Source organism: Porites lutea, chromosome 8 (genome assembly GCF_958299795.1).
Source record: "Porites lutea chromosome 8, jaPorLute2.1, whole genome shotgun sequence".
NCBI classification, from domain to species: Eukaryota; Metazoa; Cnidaria; class Anthozoa; order Scleractinia; family Poritidae; genus Porites; species Porites lutea.
In genome coordinates this window covers 28,833,568-28,856,924 of record NC_133208.1, presented here as the reverse complement: position 1 = coordinate 28,856,924, position 23,357 = coordinate 28,833,568, and the positions used below count along the sequence as shown (strand labels likewise).

The window sequence follows — 23,357 nt, the reverse complement described above, 5'->3', positions numbered from 1 at the left end:
ATAATAAGTCCGAAAAATATGACACAGAATGATCGGTGGGAGACGAAGCTATTTTTAGGAGGACAAGGAACTGCACGCTGGAACGGAACTGAAATAAACAACCTTAATCAAGTTCAGTCTTCTTGACGCTATTAAACTTTTCACCCGACTTCGAACAGGAACTTGTTTTTCATTTTCTTTCTCATTCTTGCATGTATTCTGCAGTTCTCCCAGTATTTTATCGTAACTTTTAATTTTCTAGCAAACTGGAACTGTTAAGAACTACCAACCCCTCCCTCCCCCTCTTTGAGTGAACTTTCATTCGGTCTGATTCACAATAATTTTCGAACGGTGACAAAGTGAAATTTGAAATGACATTTTATTTTAGTATTTTTAAAAGTTCCTTCTTTTCTTTTCCCGATAGCCAGGAATGTTTTGAACGTAAAGGCTCAAGTGTCGGTGTTTTTTACGACTCTGCTTGTCGACTGACCTCACTACCAGTATTACATTACGGACATAAAATCTGATCCGAGAGGTTCATACAGTAACTGATGGGTCTCTGAAAAGCGGAATGCAGTCACTTTGGGGCGAGTAGGCTATTTATATGATGAACTCATTGTTTATAACTCCATGACCGTATCCCAAAAGTCGAGCCAGCCCGGGCGAGCGAACACAATTTTGGGGCCACTGGCCACACCCTTATGTTTGGCGGGAAATTGGCTGATTAGTCAAATCTCCTTCACTCCACGACCATGTACCTTTCCAAATATTGCCCTTCTAATCATCATATAGTCAGGGCCTCCCGTAAGCATTTACAATTTTTTTGATTTGAAGAAGACTGTTAAACAGTTTTCATTACTTTAATGTCTCGTAAACAACACGAGGTACATGTTCTGATATCTCCGCCCCACCCCTCCCCCCAATCCATAAGAAAAAATTTTCAGACCAACGCTGAATTGCATGAAGGTATGTACAAAAATATGACCATCTCGAGGCAAGGTTCATCACTGTAACTTACTACATGAAAGCCTTTTCGTTGTTTGCCATCGACTGATTCTGTTCTGAATACTAAGGTCCCATAAACAACGCCACGTTTAGAAAGAGCTCGCCCTTTTCAATCCAAGAAAACCCAAGTAGCAGTTTCACCAACGGACATAAGCCGTAAGAAAAGGACCGCGTCAAATAGTTCATAAAATTACAAACGCCTCATGACACCTTCAATTCACTCTCTCTTCGATAAACTAATTTTTAATTTTTTAAGCATAAATGACATCAGCATGCGCGATTATGAGCATTGCAGCTTATGAAAAGAAAATTTAACCAATGCACATGAAAGCGACTAAGACGGGGACTAGGGGAAATTAGGAATATCGTGTGTACCGCTGGAAAACTGTTGGCTAGTTCTTTGAATAGACTCGATTAAAACCGTTTTTGTTCAGTAAGGAGCTGTTAGATGCGGGGAAAGTTACATAAACTAAGTAGATCGCATCAGAATACGGCTCAGGACTAGGCTCTCAAAATCGTCGTTTACAGTAAAGAGGGATTGTTCTTTCAAGGTGTATCGGCAAAGAAAGATTGGCTTTGAAGACAGGGTTGTAGTCGAAGGCTCAAAAGCAGCTTCTATTAACCAATATGGCTCCGGTCCGAGGCACCCAAAAACCGGCCATGTCGATAATTTCCGAAATAGGAGGAATTAGAACCTAACGTTACCTATTCCTTATTAAAGAGCCCAGATCAAGTCTACTTGCCAATTTTTAGCCAATTCGGTGAGGTAGTGTGGCAGTGACTTTTCAATATAGCTCGAATCTTACAGACAAGTGCTCTTAAGTTCCCCGATGTACGGTCACACGGTTTGGCAGACCAGCATAGACCGGCCGCAATAATACAATACAATACGATATTGGACGATGCGGACTCTGCAAATCGTATTAACTTTGTCCCATCTCATTGCTTTACATGATGCTCTTCCGGAAACTTTTCTCAAGGTGACCAATAACGAAATGTGAACTGCTAAACGGCACCGAACCAGCTTTACGCTCGCACTGACGTCAAATAATTGTCGCTTGTGTTAGACAGAGAATTGTGGGTAGGGGCGTAAAAAATAACCAAAGAGGGAGGGAGAGGGGAGGTGGTTAGATAGAAGTTCGCGAAATTCTGTCTACAGCCACTTCTACACAAATCCCTAGCACAAAACAACCAAAAAAAAAGACATTAAGCAAACAACACAGTAAACAAGCTAAGACAGTGGAAGTTGAGAGAAATTACAAAATGTTTGCTAACCTAAAAAAGCGCAGATTAAAAAATATCTGGATAAGTGTGGACGGGGCCTGAAGGAGTACTAAAAACTAACCACACTGTTTATAGCTACAAAGCGTCATTTAATTTGACGTCACCTAACAAAAAATAATAATGTAATACAGTAATATTTTTACTCCAAGTGATTGAGGAAATGCATTACTACCGGTAGTGCTCCTGATGTACACTAGCATTTATTTATAAATTCATTTTTACTGATTTGTCAGGAAACCTTAAAACAGACATTTCATTTGCTAAGGGTAGGTATGACACGTTGAACATTGCTCATGTCAATGCCAGGGGAAGTGTATTTCATAAATTGTTTCTCTAGCTGTTCTTTGCAGCAGAAATCTTTGTCCTGCATCTCGAAGTGAAAGAAAAGTGGAAAGCTAAAAAGTTAGAAATAATAATCATCATCCTTTTCATTTACAATTATATATTATGAATATCTGCTTTTTGTTTAGTGAAATACTGTACTGGGCATTAATAATCGTTACCTTACGCAACAATTTTTAAATGGAGTATGTGCTCAGTTTTTACTCTTTTTGTAATTACTTTCGAAACGCGCTAAGCAGTCTTCTCCTTAGTCTTCTCTCCCAGTACATTTCGGCCATTAGCGTGATAAATGCTAAAGCCATGCCGCCAATAAGAACAATATAGACACCAAGCATACTTCTCAGATCAATCTGCTTCTGCTCCAAAACTGAAAAGAAAGAAAAAAGAAGACAATGTTTAAAAAAAGAAGGAACATCGCATATAATGAGGAGCAAAGTCCACCGCCGAGAGTTTAGATGAAACTGCATCAATTATCCTGTATGTTACCCCTATATTAAGTTATATAGGTTACTGTGCACAGCCTTTTTAAATATTGTCTTTGGGTGTGGTCCCATGTTTAAGTACCCAAAAGCAGAGTCTCTAAGATGCTGTAAAGAATCACAATTGTCCTTTTGTTAAATTAGCAAGTAACAAAAAATAATTTGGCGTGAATGCCTATGTAAGGCCAGAAAGGAAATACAAAAGAAAGCCGATCTGCTTAAATCCATTCTGGAATATCAGTTTTTCTAACAAGGGTTGTCATTATTAAGTTCTGAGCCTTACAGAAAAAAATTTCAATTTTCAAATTAACTTGATTTAACACCGGTTCTGCCTTAATTCTCTTTCGGAAATACAGCTCGAAATTATCCCATGAAGCGATATTCTTACGTTTATTTTCTTCATCATCGGCGCAACTGTTAGATGTTTGCCACCATTTTCGATACAAATCCTCGAGAACAAGAGTGTTTTGAAGACGTAGAATGGCCAGTGTAAATTGCATGGTATGAGGATCATTTGCTTGAAGAGCGAATGCTAACCCATTTGTTGAACTTAACCCTGGAACTAACAAACAAGAGCCATTTGTAGAAACAAACAAACAAACAAACCAAATAAGGTAATAATGAAATGGTTGTGAAGCCTGGCATAGCCTCGAACATGCATTTTTCACAGCTTTTATTTCAGTGTCAGGATGGCTTTCATGGCCTTTCATCTTAGTTATACATCTTATACTACGACCACAGCAAACAACTGCCGACTATTTTTGCGCGGTGTGTTTTATCAAACTTATTAAGGAAAAGGGAAAAAGTTAGGTTTAAGTGTGATAGATAATTGTTTTTTTGCAAGGACAACATTTGATCCTATAGAATACAATAAGTTGAGCGGGCCGATTCAGTACTAAGGATCCTCTACGAATTACCATAACTTACTGGTATATTTATTATCACAGTCTTATTGGAGTTGGGATACAGTTTTTGAATGAATATTCACATGCGCCTAGGTAATGCGATAAGGACTAAAGTTTCTTAAATTAATTTAACAGACTATTTTTTCCACGAGTGTGGAATAATTACCTGATTTTAGGTTACAAGGTGGCTCCTTAGCCGCATGCCTAAGAGTGGGTCCTTCAGAAATAAAAACAAATCTTTCCCGTTCCCTGACCCATTGAACACCTTCAGCTATGCTGGGGGGAAAGGTATTGGCCACCTTCATCCTATGCCAAATCTTTTTGTGTGTCTTGTATTGGCTTTCTTTAAAAGCCTGGTAAGTTGCTCCTGAATGAATGACTCCAGTTTCATAATTTGACTTTGCCAAGTCTTCGAGGTTGTTAATAGGGTGCTCCGCGTATTTCACCGTAAAGAAGGCGGCCAGATTGGCAGTGTACGTTGAGACCCAGATCAAAATACAAAACCAGTAACATCCGGTCAGAATTCGGCCTGAAGTAAAAGAAACAGTAAAAAAAGAAAAACATATATTGTTGAACCAGCACTACAAAACAGACGAAGCGGAAGGTCAATGCTTTTAAATTCTGCTTTTTTGGCCTTCTCAGTTGCTTAAGATCGCAGTACATGGCAGCAGGAAGTAATGCCTTTTCTTCACAGCACTGCAAGTATTGTTGGGAATGTTGATTGTCATATAGTTAATTAAATTAAACACTTTCCAGCTTTTAGTACAATTGAAAGCCGTCAACAAAGAAACTTGGTACTTTTCATTATCCTTAGATTTTATATTTTGCATATTTTCCGTGGGTTAAGTTAACTTAACTTTAAAGTAATTAACAACAAGAACGAGAAGAAGGAAAAACCTGATAAGCTTCGTGGCGTGTTATCACCGCCTTGTTGCAGCATACAGGCCACAGCAAACCACAGACTATTGAAATAGCTGAACTCATCCGAGGTTCTACGGCCATTTTCGTCTTTGTACCCATAAGGACTGTAGTAGTTTATTCCAAACACGGCCACAGAAACTATAACCAGCGAGCTCAAAGTGCAGAACCAAACGCTACTGTGAAATGGGCTCATGAACTGCAGCAAATCATGGTTTTCCTTTGAAGATTTCTTCATTAAAATATCATTAGTGTAAAACATGAATGGGACAGTGAAGTCCACCACCTTCGCCCTAAGTTCGGTGACAGTTAGTGAAGCTACGATTACATCAGCTCTCTAAGGAGAAAAAAAGAGGCAAGTCCTGTTTATGAAAATATTGTTACAAAGGTAAGCCGAAGCTCATCACCTCCCGCCATGCCTCTATCTCCCTTAGAGGGCAGTGGGTCACGCCAGCATATTGGACTTCCAAGCTTAATTTGTAAAATTCATCTTTCACGCCCAAAAAATCGTTCTCAACCAAAGTATGTATGTATGTCTGTGAATTCTAAACTAGCCGTCATGGAGCTCAGTTGTTGTTATTTCCGTGTTTTGTAAGTATAGTAGAAGCTCTCCTAAAGGACACTCTCTTACGCGGACAGCTCTACTAACGGCCACCTTGACAAAACTCCATTTTTCTCAACTCTCATAAAACTCTGTATTTTTAAATTCCCGTAAGCGGCCAGCTCCAGTTGCGGAAACCTTTTACGCGTCCCGAGGGTGCCCGCGTACGAGAGATTTAACTGTAATCGCTTTCGGTACAGCGGACTAGGTCGTCTACCTTGGGGGAAAGGGGGTACTTCCTAGCAGTAGGCTAATGGGTATGGACCGCTGGATGGGGTCGCATTTTCACGTATGGATTGACTATTATGAGGTTGCATTTTTATAAGCTTTACTGAGAATGGGGTCGCGCAGTCTCAGGATTTTGGGGGTCAGAACATTTAGGTTAGTAGCAAGAGAGGATAAAGGGCACAGAGAAGGCATCCCCCATAAACACCCTATTCAATATGTAATTTGTCTCGAGTTATTTTTAAGACCACAGATTTCAAGGGGGATTAGACAACAGCCAATCACACAGCGCGAATGTGTTCCGCGTGGATGACCCACGCTCAGAGCCAAGCGTCCTTCACGAATTGACGCACAGCAAATTGGCGGAAGACACGAAGAGCGATATTGCTATTCGTTTTGTCGACGAAAACGACTACAGAGAGATTTCTGCTAAAGCTGTGTCAGCCAAACGGAAAATAAAAAAGAATCGCCCTTCCTCTCTTGTATAGAGCTAACAGTACATCAGGGAAATCCTTAACGGCACTGAATATTCTCTCAGGATCATTTATATTTTACAGTTCGAAGAGAGCAATTTCTGGTTTGATATTTATTCTTTTATTAGTCTTTTATTATTCAACAAAAATAACACTTGGGGTCCTACTTGCTTTATTGTACAAGCGACCGGTTTCAATAGACCGACGAAATTTCTCATTTTGTTAAAGCACTGAGGTTACGACAACTTCGAGTAAACTGATTTCACGGGTTGTCAAAGAGTCCAGCGATTCCCTTTTCCCAAGTGAGCGCCGACTCATTTCGCTTCAGTATTCAGAAATGTTCTCGATCTCTTTACGCTTTCATTTCCTTTCGCGCGACATGTTTTGCACGGCGTTTAGTCATGCGAAACCTCCACGAAACATCCACGCAGCGCGCGAGGTAACTTTATCCCGATTCTAAAAATAACTCGAGACGAATTACCTATGGAATAGGGTGTGTATGGGGGATGCCTTCTCTGTCCCCTTTATCTTCCCTTGGTTAGTAGAGATTTAAAAATAGAAAGATTTACACCACAGTAAGTTTAACAAATGTGTCAGTTCATTTCAGAATGACCTAGTGAAAAGGCCTTATAAGGTAGATGCATAAACAGAAAATGACTAAGTTGGGATGGCGAAAATTCGTTTTTTTCCTAAAGTGACTAAAATGGGGTCTATGATATGGCCACAGAATAGACTTTGATGATTTATGTACTAATTTAATGGCTTTTTTTTTAAATTTGTAATGTATTATAGTTTTTGGGTATAAATGTTCATAAACATAATTATATACCTTTTTTATTAGCTCTCCAATCAATCCGTTCCATGTTCCATTTTCCGTTTTAGCGCCATAATATCCGTCAGGCGTAGGGTAGAACTCATATGTAAACTTGAGAATTTTTGCCAGTTCTTTGAAAAGATCGATGCAATATCCTTCATACCATACGCTGTCACCATCCTGTTTCTTCATAACAAAAGGTTCATTCTGTGTTGGAGAAGAAAGAGAAATAGAAGCATCAATTTATATTAATTAACGCCCGGCTTCATAAAATTTTACTAAACATACCTCTACTCAAGGACTTACAAGTTAATACCCCGCCCAGGCCTTTAGCATTTGCTTCGAATTTGCTGTGTTATATTTTTCATTTTTTGTACCCATAGCTAATCTCGTAATCACAGTCTTAATTAAAGGCTTCTTTACCTCCACTATGACAACTCTCAACTTTTTCCCTTCCAAAGTTTCTGCAGTAGATGAAGGTTTTGAGTTACGGAAAATATTTCCAAACATCGTAACACCTGTGGTTGAATTCCACGTACCTACCTACGAGCGAGAATGGAGTTTAATCATTATGATCATTCAATAATGCTAGTTCATATCATAAATAACTCTTAGACACGTAAATACTGTGCTGGGTAAAGATGTTCTATACAAATATGTTTTGTACTGTTCTTACGAAAAACAGGAATTCAAAATAATTACCTTAAGCCTTACACTCTCGCCAGGCCTAGTCAGTGTCTAGGCCTAGAGTCGTAATTGTTAGTTTCTTTATACTCAGAAGTACATTATATAAAGAAACAAAATATTACGATTCTAGGTCCGAACAAGAAATAAATGTGTTAGCTTCATTCTATAAAAGTTCCGTTTTCTAAGAAACAATCAAGGCACGATATATGTATTCTCTCCTACACTGTATCTTGAATACACGCGATATACTTTGAATTGTACGCCAGCAGTTCTGCTGGCAATTACAAGCACACCATATAAGGAAGTTAAAAAATGAAGAATACTCACTCCTCTAAAAGAATTGTTTTGTAGGTTCAGAATTTCCAGATTAACCTCCTTTCTACTTCCTTTCTCGTCAAACTTGACTTTTCCTGTTCTCCCACTCATATCGACCTGTTAAACACAGTGGTCATGGGTGAAGACACAGAAGTGACGACAGCCAAGAGACTTAAAGCTATGGAGGGACGGCCAGTTAATTAACAATTAATGAGTATCTTATGAAGAATTATGGAGATCGAGGAGCGTGTTACCCGTCGAGGCCTTAGGCCGAGGCGGATAACACCTTTCCTCGATCTTCATATTCTTCATATGATGCGAAAACCGAATTCAATAATTGTTTTATTATTCATTAAAAATAATTCCTAGTTTAAAAACATGGCTAAAACATTCTTACCTCCATCGATCCATCTTCCATATGCATAGTGCACGTTAGGGTTGTTCAGCTCCGTAAATATTCTCCAAATAGCAGATGTCGCCCTTCGAGTTGTCTTCTTGCTGTTCTTACCATGTTTTTTAAGCTATTATTTCGCCTAGTTCTTACTCTTAAAACGAATGAAATGTCCGCCCTTTTTATTTTCACAGCCAAAACAACTCAACCTCGTCCCCAGGTCTTCTCGGTGAACAAGCTACAAGAAAGCTGCACTTTTGACGTCATCGGTTCATTAAACGCAAAATTCCTCCAAATTTGGTCATCAGTAGCTTGTTATGGTGAACTATGCGTGTGCTTTTAGCCAATGAGAATCGGGGAAATATTTTGAATGAATAATAAGACTAGTTAATAAATGAAAAATTTAAATCATTATTGGAAGTCAAGCTCCCTTACCTTGAAATACCTTTTTAATAAATGACATAGTTCTAGATAACCCCTGGAATCAAGGGGTTTTTTCTAACCTAACTAAAAAATATAGCTTCCATAAATTGCCACCCGGAGTTAAATGAGATTCAAGTTCCTGTTGTCGTAATCAGTTTTATCCGGGCAAAAAGTTTCAATTAAGGGTATATTTGTAAAACGTCTGGAAAAGAATTAGAATCAGACTTTCATATGATACCGTTCCAATATCTTTCAACACTGGTTACCTTTCTTATACAAGCTAATATTTCAGCTGTATCGTTCATAGTAACGGCCGTGCCATTAATAGAAGAGCATGGCTGTTCGTTCAATGCTCGTTTTAGAACTTCGACGGAATCGTAAGCTAGTGCAAGAAGCCCCTGAAAAAATAAGCATTTCTCCATTAATTCAATCGGAAAACAGGAATGTATACGACATTCATTGATTCATCATTAATTTCAAAGCGAAATAAATTAGGATACCGCAGGGGGAGACTCCGATAAAGTGACGTGTGGATACTCGTCGTCTCGCATAGGAGTGGAAATTGCAGATTTTGGCCTCGTTCGGAAAGCCAACACTTTTACTTATAAAAACATCGCTTAGGGTTGTGCGTAAAGACATATCGATACTAGAAAAACATCAAACGCCGTTATTAGCTTTATAAAGAATTTAAATCTTCGATTCTCTAACAGAACGCTCTCTCACGGGTTGTATCAAATCACAGAATAGCATGACATACCTTGTTGGTATTGTTGTAGATTATTTTGAGGTTGTTCTCCATCTTCTCAAAAACTTGGTTTTTGATGTATGGAATATTCATGGTTAGAACCACATTGTTTCCGTGGCTGCTCAAGTTTAGTGAAATCTGAAAGTCAAACAATACAGTAAAAACCCGCGTATAAGAACCTAGTGATTTAAGAACCTACAGGCTGAAATTTTGCATTTTAATACCCAAATATATAAGAACCTATTCAGCCTGACAAAGAAAAATGGGTTCTTATATAAAAAAACACTCCAGATTTGATGTTCAAATTCTGAATCAACAACGAGGCTTGAGATTTTTGTAAATGCTTTACAATTATAGCATATTAGTACTATTGCAGTTCCCCAAATGCTATCACTATAATAACTTTTGCAAGTAAGAACCTACTAACAACCTAATCAGCCTGTTGTTGGAAAAATACCCCAAAATATAAGAACCTGTTCAGCCTGAACTCCAAAATTCTAGGTTCTTATACGCGGGTTTTTACTGTATATATACTTCGTGCTGAGGAAAATGAAAAAGGATTGATCAATAACTTAGACTCTTTCTAAAAAATTGTATGAAAATCGAAGCGCTCTATGCAGTGTGCTGCGTTGACATTTTTTTTTTTCTTGCGCAGATTAGTTTTGACCACCGCATTATTTTCGGTCGCGATGATGAAGTTGATGATGATAATGATGATAATGAATTTAAGATTTATGATGATGATCTTAATGAATATGATAATAATGATGATGATGATGATGATGATGATGATGATGATGATGAGCTGGCAGTCTTATTCTTTCTTTTCTTTTTTTTTTAAGGTCCTTACTTAGACAACTCCCTTGTCTTACCTCTCCCTGAAGTATCCATTTGAAACCTTTCTTGTGGTTGCATGGTTTCTGTGTGAAAAAAAAAAAAAAATGGTATACTTTATTCTATACTATGACCACAACAACACCACCAACAACAAAATAACAACTGTCGACGCAAGATTTTCTATGTTACTTTAAAACATAAAACAATCTGAGCAAAAACTCCTTTCAGCCATTTGAAAGTAAAAAAAAAAAAAAAAAAGATACTGAATCTTTTGATCAAAGTCAAATGTCTTAAAGAACATAGTGCTCACGGAAAATAATGCTACATCGAGTATTACCTGTTGTAGAAAGAGTTCAGTGCTTTCCCTTGTAGCGTAGAGCATTATTATTTCTGGCTCAATACTTCTTACTTCGTCCATCGCTCGTAAAATAGATCCCATTCTATCTTCAGGTCTCCCTTGCCCAGTAAAAGGGATCATGCTCACAGATAGTGCTGGTGCCGATGATTTTCGAGACAGCGCGTAAAAATAGCTGGCCTGGTACATAAGTTTCTCTAAAAAGAGATAACATAAACCTGTTTTATTGTTTCAGCTTTTCTAGAATCTACCTGGTTTCCGGGAAAAAAGGAAAAAGATACAATAAAAAATGAACCGTTAAGAGAGTTTGTTGAAGACAGATTGAAACTTCTCCTGTAGCATCCTTTGTAGGTATTAAAATGTACGTTGATTCAAAAAAAGAAAAAAAAACATGTTTTTCACTAATATTTTATTGCCTCCCTCCTCCAAACTTTGAATAGCGTTTGCTATAATGAAGTAAGTCATTTGTAACCATTTCTACACGAGACGTCGACGTCGTTGCAACGAGCTATAACTAAGTCCTATCATCAAGCTATACATACAGTGTAAATACAAAATGCAGTTCTTTGAATAGACAAACCAACACAGTTATCGTTCCATAAAGGCGTAAATATTAAGACAGAAAATCTCAAGCTCAATTTTACCATCAAACACTAATGCAATCGTTTGCCATTGGAATGCTTTCAGGATATCAAGTGAGGCATGCGTAAATTCTCTGTAGTCCGCTGCAATTTTTATTGCATTTCCACATTGTTCGAATGGATGGCTGTGTCCTTGCAGCTTGATAAGAGGAATGCCAGTTATTATAGAGAAGGCGCACGCTGGGGTTTTCGCCTTGCTTCCCTCTATAAGGACAGCTATGTTTTGTTGAATAAAATTTGATGCTGAAAGAGATATTATTACTGAAATTTAGCAAATAAGAACGCATCATCAGGTAAACAGTGAACCCAGTAAACAGTGCTTTCTCCCCGGTTTATTTTTTTTTTCAAACGGGGATGCCACTTAACTTTAATGAGACTCACACGTCAAGCTGTAGAAATTTGTCCGTAACAATTTTGATATTAATTGTCCGACAATATTATTCAGATTTAACTGATCGCCGTTAGCGATTTTCCGTTTTCAGACCTTGTTGTCAGCATAAAAACTTACAAAAAAGAATTATAGGTAATATACAAACTTGTAATCCTGCACATTTTTAGCGCATTAACTGTTATTTACAACTCGACAATGTAACTCTTCACAACATCGGAAAAAAAAATGTTTGAACTTCCAGTAATTAACTCAAAGATTTTAGTCCTGGCTTTCGGGCGTTTATTTTGTGTTACAAATATAAGGTTTTTAAATATATTTGTATTTACCGTTCTTGACAGCATTAATTACTCCCAGTCATCATACCTTGATTAAACAGATGCGCACTCTCCGAAAAGTCAAACTTTTGCACTATAATTGAAATATTTTGTATGAATGACGAATTGCTGGCTGCAATTTTCAGTGCCTCATATTCCACTGAGTATGCATTAATAATACCTGCCGGAGGGGGAAGGAGAAAAGAGTAAAAACTTATTTAGATAATTTGAGCTGAATTCTCGCACTCATAATCCAGTAAGCTTATTTTTTTATGTGGAAAGAAGAAAAAGACGAGGATTAGAAGAAGGAGCTTAACCATGGTATTAACTAAATAAATACTCAGTAAGATAAGATACAAAAAGAGCTAAAAAAGTAGTATATAGTTTGCCGGATGTATGAAGAATAGTGTACCACCGGGAGACACCCTACACAAAAACCACCTGACAAATTTCTAGAACGGTGTTATTAATTTACTTCGTTTTGTGAAAGCTTACCGCATGTAAACATTCTGCTTGTTGTTCCCTCCGTGGCTACAATAAGTAATATTATTGATATATAAATGTTGATTGTTAGCCATACCATCTTTAACCCCTGAAATGAATATTAGTCATTAGTTTAATTACTTAAGAAACTAGCAAAAAAATCAATCATCGAATCAAACACACATAAACACACAAACGATTTTTGAGTCGATTACTGAATGAGTCATTTGATTTGGAAACTTAATTGAAAAGATAAAGAGCATATTTTTAGAAAGGTCTTGCTCACCCGTTTAAGTTAATGGGCTAACAATAGAAACAAGGCAAGGTAATGAAACAAACATTTCACATCAAGAGTAATTACTTCGGCGGAGCGTGAAGTAAAGGATTCGCGACGCTCAGGAACGTATAAAAGTTGAAATTTTTGGGACAAGATTGGGCACGCTAAGTCTGTAGGTTGTCGGTTTTATTCGGCTATTTGAAGAAGTGAGAGCCGAATTAGTTCGAGATATCTCGAGATCACTTCGATTTCTCTGATTTATTCTTTAACTTTTTCGAGGAAGAAAGAATTTTTATTTTGGCTTTCCCGGGGTTTGAACCGACTCACCTGTGTGACCCGTCAGATCAGAGGAGACTCTAAGTTAAGGGATTAGCCGATTCCGCTACTGCTACCCAAGGTAGTTCAGGATATGAAAATAGTTTTGAAATGATGCACTAGTTTTGGGACAAGATTGGGCGCGCAAGTTCGTGACTTTTCGACTTGTTTCAGCTATTTCAAGAAATGAGACCGGACTACTTCGTGATATCTTGTAATCACTTCGAGTAAAGTCTTCAATTTACTCGAGGAGTAACTAGGGGATATTAAGCATCCTCGGAGACCCAGGGGCAGATAGTGGGGGCGAGGGAAAATCTAAACAGGCGGGAAAATATGGCACAAAGGAAAGCAAAGAACGGCGAGAAGAGTCCCTGGGGACAATGTCTTACCAGACCAGTTCCAAACGGTCGCCTCCGTTCTGGATTCTGATTGGTGCCAGAAAACTTGTGTTTTTCTGGCACCAATCAGAAGCCAGAACGGCGGCGACCGTTTGGAACTGGTCTGGTAAGACATTGTCCCCAGGGGCTCTTCTCGCCGTTCTTTACTTTTCTTTGTGCCTTATTTTTCCGCCCGTTTAGACTTTCCCTCGCCTCCACTATCTGCCCCTAGGTCTCCGAGGATGGATATTACGTGGCCGCGCAGAGACACGAAATTTATCTTCGAGTGTTGAAAAACATTTCATGAGTGAGCGCTCCTTTCGAACCGTTTTATGATGAATTTAAAGTTACAAAATGCTACACAAAGACGTTTTGTCGTTGTTGAGTGTTACTTAGTAAAATTTGGATTGTTCATGAATAATTAATTAGGGCATGTTTACATCTCAGCATGAGTCAGCAGATTTGCATCAGTTACTGAAATCATAAAATATGTCGAAAAGCTACTACTAGCTACTACTATTCGCCTGTTTAGTATTTTCTAGAACCTTATGCCAAACGGTATACAAGTTCCAAGCGAGTTCTTTTGACGAACCAAGTTTTTTCTCACGAGCTGGAGTGCTGTGTTCAGTCAAGTGTGACGAAGGTTGATTTTCAAGTTCTGTATTTACGAGTTGGCGGAAGCCGTATAAGATATCTGAAGTTCAAGTGAGAGTTTTGTTATTATTGGCAGAGGCCAATAATACTTCTGTACTTAAGTTCAAGTCAAGTTTGTGTTGGCAGATATTGATGTCGTGTTTTAAAGTATGTAAAGAGTATGTTCCTTTGGTATTAAACTTTTTTGTTATTATTATTTTATTATTATTATTATTTTTTTTTTAATACAACTGTACAACACTTTACTTTATATTTTATATTTACATACAAAAACTGGGTTCGTCTCACTATAATTTAAGTTGGACCAGTATTCTACAATTTCTTTAAAAAAAAAAGGGTCTTTTATTTTCAGCTGTGATGCATCTTTTTGTTTTAAATTGCACAAGAACAATAATTTCCCACCGTATTTGTCCAAGTAGTAATCGAAAAAAGCTTTGTATTTACCTTTGTTCTATGTGTTTAGGTAGCTTTGAACCCATTTCGTTTTCAATGATGCATTAAAACCTTGTATATCAATCATCTTTGGTCCGCCCTTATCGTAGTCATTAATGATTTCTGTTCGCTTAATTTTGTAGCCTCTGCTATCCCACAGGAAATCATATAACGTAGAATTTATTTCGTGAACTATTAACTATTGGTAGGGATGACAACAGATTGATTATTTGAGACACGGCTAGAGATTTTATTATGGTGATTTTGCCCTAGAGAGTCAATCTTCTCGCCGACCAACTATTAAGAATACTTTGGAGTTTCGAAAAGCTGACATGTACGGGAGTATCTTCCAAAGTCGAAAAACATTACTATGCTATAAAGAATAAATTTGCATCATCTGCAAAACGGTGAAAATCCAGCAGTTTTGGGCAATTGTGAAAGTCATTTATATAAAGAAGGTAAAGGAGTGACCTAAGTGTACTGATCTGCCAGGGCCGTTTTGTCCTTCTAGAGGTGCGTCACAGTCCTCTTTGACGTAATTCGTGACGAAATAAGCGTCATAGCACCACACATCCTTAGCTCAAAAAGTAGGAGTGTCACTACTGCTGAAGAGTGAAATGCATTTTTAACGCATTTGAATGCTTTAAAATGCATTGCAACGTTTCTCAATGATTCGTAACGCATTTTTAACCTTTCCGATGAGTGCGTGCAACTTCGTCAAATGACGAAGAATGATCGACACATTGGCAATGTTACCATTGTTTTTTATTTGTCTTTTTTTTTTTTTTGCGTGACGATAGAAATGATAGCGAAAGGTCAACGCGGGACACGTAGTCACTCCAACGTGTCCTTTTTACATTGCACTGCAAATGTACTAGTCTCCTTTGCAGCCGTAAGAATATTTTCGTAAGACTTTTGATCTTTCGTAACATTGCGTTGGAAGACTCACAAGACCTGAGAGGAACCTCAGAAATTGTTTACCTTGACTGTGCTTTCAATTCGATAAATTGTAATAACAGAAACATCATTTAATATATAGAATTTTTAAAGAAAAAAAACTAGAAAAACATTTTGGTTTTTTGCGTGTCATTTGCCTGGAAAATGAACATACCTTGGTGAAACATGATCCTGTGAACTACTTCGTTGCCTAGCACGTGACCGAAAGTCTATTCCACAATTTCATTACACAAAGTAACGATGACGTTTTCACAGTAGTTTATTTGGAGAGGAGAAACCTGTTATACAAATATCGTGGTTTCTGGACTTATATTGAAGATGAGAAGTGAAGATACGCTTCGATCTTAAGAAATGATGCCGTTTTCATTGCCTTTTCATTGGGTTACACTAGCTATCAAGCAGACCACGAGGCAGCCGAGTATTTCGTTTGTCATCGAGGACCATCGACGAAAGATTCCGAAAAATGGTTATCTTTGTATGCTGATTGACTCCGAAGTATATTCTATTGTTACTTACTTTTGGAAAACTAACTCGATAACAATAGTGACTACTGGCGCATGCGCAGTAGTTACAAAAACTACAATTTTGATTTTATGCAACTGTTACAGGACTTATCTTCCCGATTTTGAAGATATATGAAAAGTTAATAAAAGTTCGATAAATATCCGATCAATAGGCTTTTAAGGTTCTAGAGCATTCTAAGTGTTTACCTTTAAAAATGCAACATAGTGAATAACCAATTTACTAATAAGCTTTGCATGCAGAAACATAAATATTAACAGTGTGCTTTTTGAGAGTGGGACATCTTGTATCCAAATTTGACATCCCTCGGAAGATAGTTATCTTTTAAATGAACATTTCGACCTTTTTAGTAATTAACTAAGGAAGCATAAGTTTTGTGGCTTGTTTTTGTTGGCAGATCAACATCCTACGCATTATATGTAACCTATTATCAATGACCATCAAACAAATAAATAGCGAGCTGCTAAGGAACTGAAGGAAGAAAAGGGTAAGCAGTTATAGATAGATAGAGAAAGAGAAGAACATCAGGAACAATGTGGAACCGCCTTGCGAGTAAGTAAAATAAACCTTGTAAGTTTAACTGGCTGATTTTGGTGGAGTTCCTCTCCTTCTCGCCGACCCCATCAGTAAACCACACTAAAAAGCATGGAAAATGACTGCGATGATGATTTCTTCATTTTCATTTCATTTCCTCGGTTCATATATGATTTATTTCATATATCATCAACACTAAAAAGCATCGTTTACCAGTGGAGAAGCCTTCTTTATCAGTAGCACACAAAAATAACCTTCATCAGAGGTGGACTGAGTAATGTTCAGCAGAGTGCCGAAAAAAAGCCAGTTTATCACAGCCGTTGCGAGCTTCATTGATTGTTTTCGCGTTTAAATACCCCTAAAGTTTGACCATATATGGCCTTGTGGCGGGAAATTTGAATTTCTTTAATTAGTTGTAACTTTACCCCATTTTTTTCGATTGAGATGGAGTTTTCACTATAAATATTCTTTTTGTGTAGCAAAAATGCCTGTAACGTTTTGAACACTGCTTTTGAATTTTTTTAAAGAATGTTGTTACTTAAAATAGACGTCATACTGAGAAACGTCAAAAATTGCCTTCACAATAGTTATAATTTAAAGAAGAATTTTCTTTAATTAAGATGTTCGAATGTCTTGCTTCATTTGGAAAAATAAGCTACTCCTCTGTGAGCCAAAAATTGAATTTAAGAACCTTGCGGGAGGAAAAGCCCTAGTAACCGATCATCGTGTAACACCACCTTGGCATGAGATTGATAACCACACAGTTTCATCAGACGAGTCTTACGAGTTCAATCAGACACGAAGTTAGCTATACCGTGCAGGGTTTGGCCGGTCACGCACCGAATTCCTTTTTAGTAAACAATGCTCCTGCATTAAATTCGATTTTGAAGTCGCTCATCGGGTTTATAAACTTTGCTGCCGATACTGTCAAATGTCACATTAAAGTAACGGCCCACATGGTTATTTGACTAACGACAAAATCACCCATTATATTAATGGCTGCCGCTAATATTATAAGAAGACAAACCAAATAATCAATTATTTATGTCTATAAATGTTTAATTAGATAGTTCTAGAGCTCATCATCGTGACAAACCCGCGAGTTTAATGCTCGATCCTCTAATACCATTCATAACATGTATCAAAATAGCCAATAACACCACAGGAGTTCTTGCCAGTAGCTGGAATTGTAGCGCCGGCTCATTTTTAGAACTTTGTTGTATTTATCTTTTTGCTCAGAAAACGGTGGCTTTTTTAAGGTGCAACTAAATTGTCACTCTTTTCTGGAATTAATATGCACCTTATTAGTCAAGAGGCTTATAGTAGTTCATCTGGACATTCACAGAGGCGCTTTTTGTTTTGAAATTCAACATACATCTAGCTACGCAGATGACTGCGCGCGAAAAAAAAAAAGGGATCATAAGGGCTTACGATAGAGGATAACAGTAAAATTAAACTGGTAACATTCCAAGCCTACTGCTTAGACGTTTTTAGCGCTTTCGTCATAACTTCCTCTCTCACGAACGTCGCTTGTGAGAAAAGAAGATTTAACGAGGAGAGGGAGGCTAATAATGTTCCTTATCAGTGAAAAATGAACTGCAGAAAGAAATTTAAAAAAAAAATTAGACCTGAATGCATATGCAATTCGGTGCATAGTGTTGTGAATCCTTGACATGGATAGCTTACTTAACTCTTTAAAGTAGTTCCCTTTTCTCAGTTCTCTCAGAGTTTTCTTCATTTATAGGTTTTAAGCAAAACGAAATTAGGCTAGCTGAGAGATGCTTTCAATACCCCTACGATCGGCTTAAAAAAAGAATCATTGGAAAATCGAAGCTGTAAAGATACCTTCCGTGATAGGGTTTATGGGACCAAACGAATCCTCACCTGTTTCTAGGAGTCGTGGTGCGGTATTCAGTATCTAGGAACCCTTTTCCCCACGGAAGTCGATGAGTTCAACGGAGAGTAAAACTTAATAAACAGTGTTGCGAAAGTGGCACTTGCACTTGGAATAACGAGCCCAATGTAAAATATTGACATTTAGTTGAATACATTAGTTGTAGAGTATCAAGCTCATATAGCAAAGTATATTTATCATCGAAAATTGGCTTCCTCAACACTGGCCACCGCCAGTTTGCTCCTAGTCAATCAACTCAGCAGAAGGCAACCTAGCCAGTGTGTTGTTTGTTGTTGTTGTTATATTTTCTATTTTTTTTTTTTTTTTTTTTATAAAACAACTTTTCTACTTACAACAACAAAAGACTGCACTCCGAAAATTGATGGTAGAGTGTAATGACATTTTCAAAGGGATGTTTGGCGCTATGAGTTCAATAACGATTTCCTCTTACATATCCTAAATTTTAGGAAAATCATTCCCTTATAACAGAGACAGAATAAAATTATGTTTCTTTGTTCTGTTACAGGGGAAAATCCTACTTTTAAGATAAGTAGGATAACAAGCTCATTGCTAAAATAGTTGTTTTTTTAAGGAGTGTGTATAGAAAGAAACAGGTGAGGCCATTATCAGTTAGTTTCAGATTCGATGACAGGTTTGCAAAAAGGACCTCAAGTAGCAAAAACCTTTTAATGAATTAATATGTAAATTTTATTTAGTGTGAAAGCTTAATATCCGTTTTCATTTTTTTTTTCTTCAGAATAGACTGATTGTTGATTGCAAATTACATTTCATTGGTGATATAATTTAAATTTTCTAAAAACGTTTGCTGAACTTTTGCAAGACGTTTCCCTCTTTTTATGACAATTAAGTTTCTTTTGTTACGCACATATGCATCATTTTGTTATCGATGATCTCTTCTGCCCAAATTTGCTCTTAGCAATCGAAATATGTCGCAAAAATGAAAAAAAAAACTGAGGAGTTATCTGGGGCAAACCTAGAAAATGCCACATTTGCCAACTTATTGTCATCCCGTGTTAGTACCAGTTTTGCCCTAAATTTACTCCTCTGAGTATTTACATTTTTGCAACATATTTGCTCAGAGCAAATTTTATTTCTGCAAATACATTTTTTCGTTGAGTGCTAAGACAGCAATTATAGCTCGTTCGAACAACTCTCACAATTTGTGAATTACTTTAATAACTCTTTCTAAAATACGTTGGATTCCACGAATTCATATGATCAGAGGGAAAATAAGAGTTTTAAAAAGTACCCTGTTTTTGTTAAAAAATAGTAAAACCTGTTAGAGGTTCTTGTATAAATAAAGGTTCGTCAGTTAATGGTTACTATGGTTATGATGGTAACAGTAGCGAAAGCAAAGAATTTTTGACTCCAAAATTGGTACGCAGGCGACAATTATTAGAGAACTGAGAATTGCTTGAAACTTTTACTTTAAATTAGCTATTTTTTCCACCCACACTACTCAAATTCTAGGTAGTATATTTAAGTTAAGGAAAATAATAAATTTATAGCTAGTGAAATTAGTGGGAATACGGCCAATGCCCGATGCAATAATACAAATTTGACAAGAAAGTAGCACATTAAGTTTTAATGTTGTTACCGATACTATTGTCAACTGGCACAGTTAATTAACGGCCCGCGACCGGCTAATGGAAGCTAAAACGTAAATGTCATCAGCCCACGGCCGGCTTCAGTTATTTACGAGGAGTAATTTGACAAGACATGCAGATCGCCCACTATAATGAAAATGGAATTTTCAAATGGTTGCCGCCGATAATTCCTTTTACGAAGACATACCAAATAATAAATGTTTAATCGCAAAAGACAGTTTTAGAGCTCACCATCTTGACAAACCCGATTTCTCATTCCGGAGTATATTCCACGCTGAACAGGCCATTATTTTCACCGTAAGAAAATATCATTTCGTTTAATGCTCGATCCTCTTCTAATACCATTCAGAAAATATATTATTTAAAATAAATTAAAAAAAGGACACCTCAGGATGTTCTGCGCCACTACCTGGAATTTTAACGCTCTTTTCTAGAACTTTGTAGTATTATTTTTCGCTCAGGAACGTTTTTTTTTCTGCACTAAGCGCTCATGAGCTAAAAAACCAAAATAAAAAAACTGACAGCGTTCAAAACTAAATTATCCCTCTTTTCTGTAATAGGCAACATACTACTAACGAGAAAAAGTCCTTCATCTGGACATTCACAGAGGTGCTTTTTGCTTTGAAATTCTCAAACATCGGCGCAGATGACTACGCGCGTTACATTAATAATCAAAAGGTTAATAGTTGCAAGCCTTTAGCGCTTCGTCAGGACTTCCTCCCATACGAACGTCGTTTGTGGAAAAAGACGAAGTTATACCGATCAGAAGTATTCTGAGAGGGAGGCGATAAATGTTCCTTATGGAAGTGAACTGTAGGAATGAAAAACTGAGATCTGATCGTGAGTGCAACTGCAATTCGGTGCATAGTTGTGTGAATACTCGACATAGCTACTTATTAATAACTCAATTATTTCTTCTCAGTTGCACTTTTTTGAGAGTTTCCTTCATTGATAGCTTTTAAAGAACACGAAACTTGACCAGCTGGATGCGGGAGCCTTACACTGTACTAAACTAACGGCAAGCCATGAAGTACTGAAATACATAGGAGAAAACTCCAACAAAATACCCTTACATCGGTTTAAAACGGAATCATTGAAGTTAAAAAAGGGACAAAACAAAAATCCTCACCAGTTTCTAGGAGTCTCGGTGTGGTATTCAGTATCTTGAAACCTTTTTCTCCAAAGTAGTTGATGAGTTCAACATATATAGAGTAAGGTGTGTCGATCCCCAATACTGAAATTCGACTTAAACAGAGTTGCGATGGTGACAATTTGATATTATTTAATATTTTATAACGAACCCAATACAAATGTTGTCATTTAGTTGAATAGATAATTTGTAGAGTATCAAACTCATATAGCAAAGTAAATTGATCATTGTTGAAAATTGGTCACCGGCCTGTTCGCTCCCAGTCAACACTATGCCAAAAATTGAGGATAGAGCGTAATGAAATTTTCAAAAGGATGCTTGACGCCATGTGATCAATATTGATTTCTTCTTACGTATTATCCTAAATTTTAAGAAAGTCTTCCCCAAACAACATACGAAACAAAAAGTTATTCTGTTGCTCAGTTAATTCGGAAAAATTATATTTTGAAGATAAGCAAGATAACAAGGTCATTGCTATAGTTGAGTTTTGTTATTTCAAATGAATAAAGAATTAATTATCAATGATAGTTTTTTCAAAATGACATCAAGCCAGGATAGGCTTATGGAGCGTGTATAGATTGAAGTAAGCAGGTGAACTCAGTATCAGTTTGACGATTCCATGGCAAGTTTGCAAAAAGCTAGGACCTCAAGTTACACAGTCAAACTCTTTAATAAATTAATATGTAAAATGTTATTCAGTCTGAAAGCTTAATATCCGTTTTTTTTTCAGAGACTGTTGATTGCAAATTACGATACATTTTCCTCTTTCGTATTGAGATATTTAATGCTTTTAGAATTTCTGAAAATATTTGCTGAAGCATGCAGATCGAGATTTAAAATCGTGAACTTTTACAAGACGTCCCCCCCTGATGATAATCAAGTTTCTTTAATCACTTACATATGCATCAACTTTTCATTTTGTTATCGATGATTTCTTCTACCAAAACCGAGCAATTTTAGCTCGTTCGAACAACTCTTTCACAATTTATGAAGTACTTTTATAACTCTTTCTAAGTTAGATTCCATACAAAAATGTTGCTTACGCTTCCTAGACGTACATAAGTATGGGTAATTGACTCTAAACCAGTAAAGCCTTTAATTTTGTTAATTGTTGTGAACAACTAAACTTTATCGACAAATCATCTGTTTCGTTGAAGGACCTACTTGTTTGGACACGGCATAATATTTTACTATACCACACCTCTTTCATCAAACTCGTAGTAAAACTTGTTTTGTTTCGTTTTGTTTCATTTGCGTTCCATTTTCTTTCCTTTTTTTATCATCTATAAAAACGACATAGAGTTAAGGAAGTAGTGGGGGACATAATGCTCTGACTAATTATGTTCCAATGCTAAATGAAAAAGCTAGTAAACAATATATATATATCTACTTAATTGTGCACTGTAGTGGAAGTTCAAGCCTAATTTGACGTAAAATATGCATGGTGTTCATTATGGAACCAAAACGGGTTATCTTATTATAGGAAATTAACGCTCCATGAAATTAGCGAATAGAAAGGAGAAGTCTTTACGTCACGTTGCCATGGTAGCAACATTTCTGGATGACAACAAACCGAAAACGTCACTTAAAAAGTGAAATTGCACCGTTTCAAAGTTCATCGATCTTATTTATTTTCATTTTCATTTGCCAAATGTTGGTGAAATTTTCTGGAGTTGAATCCGAGAAGACAGTATCTAAGATTAGAAAAAGAAATTTTTTGTATCATGTTCAACTTCTTCATAAAGCGGGCGCGTGAAATTAGGAAGTTTCATGTCGAGGCCGTGCAACGACGGCTAAGAAATGTACAAAAAAAGCGTGATGCACGTGCAAAATTGTTAACTTGCAATATTGTTTAATATAAACATATTATTTTTGCCGTTCTCCTTGCCGCCGCCGTCGTCGTTGGTTTTGTTGTCATCCAGTAATAGTGCTACCATGGTAACGTGACGTTACACTTCTCCTCTCTTTTGAAAATGAAGGCCAATGAATTATACAAAATGCGAAGACAAT

The 23,357-nt window shown here is 37.0% G+C and overlaps 2 protein-coding genes across 2 annotated transcripts in view; both read right to left on the bottom strand.

Moving 5' to 3' along the window:
- LOC140945481 (uncharacterized) overlaps nucleotides 1-18,934 on the bottom strand; it is a 34,629-nt gene extending 15,695 nt beyond the window's left edge. Inside the window, exon 1 of the mRNA XM_073394500.1 lies at nucleotides 18,560-18,934. The gene's annotated coding sequence lies outside the window, so the exon portion shown is untranslated. The remainder of the gene's footprint in view (nucleotides 1-18,559) is intronic.
- On the bottom strand, nucleotides 2,348-9,700 carry LOC140946256 (glutamate receptor 2-like). Its single transcript, XM_073395350.1, has 9 exons — nucleotides 9,599-9,700; nucleotides 9,108-9,239; nucleotides 8,040-8,144; nucleotides 7,449-7,568; nucleotides 7,041-7,232; nucleotides 4,892-5,249; nucleotides 4,161-4,523; nucleotides 3,478-3,651; nucleotides 2,348-2,977 (listed from the first exon to the last, which is right to left on the bottom strand). The coding sequence occupies exons 1-9, from the start codon at nucleotides 9,677-9,679 to the stop codon at nucleotides 2,826-2,828; spliced, it is 1,677 nt and encodes a 558-aa protein (XP_073251451.1). The 5' UTR covers nucleotides 9,680-9,700; the 3' UTR covers nucleotides 2,348-2,825.
- Nucleotides 18,935-23,357: the final 4,423 nt, after the last annotated feature.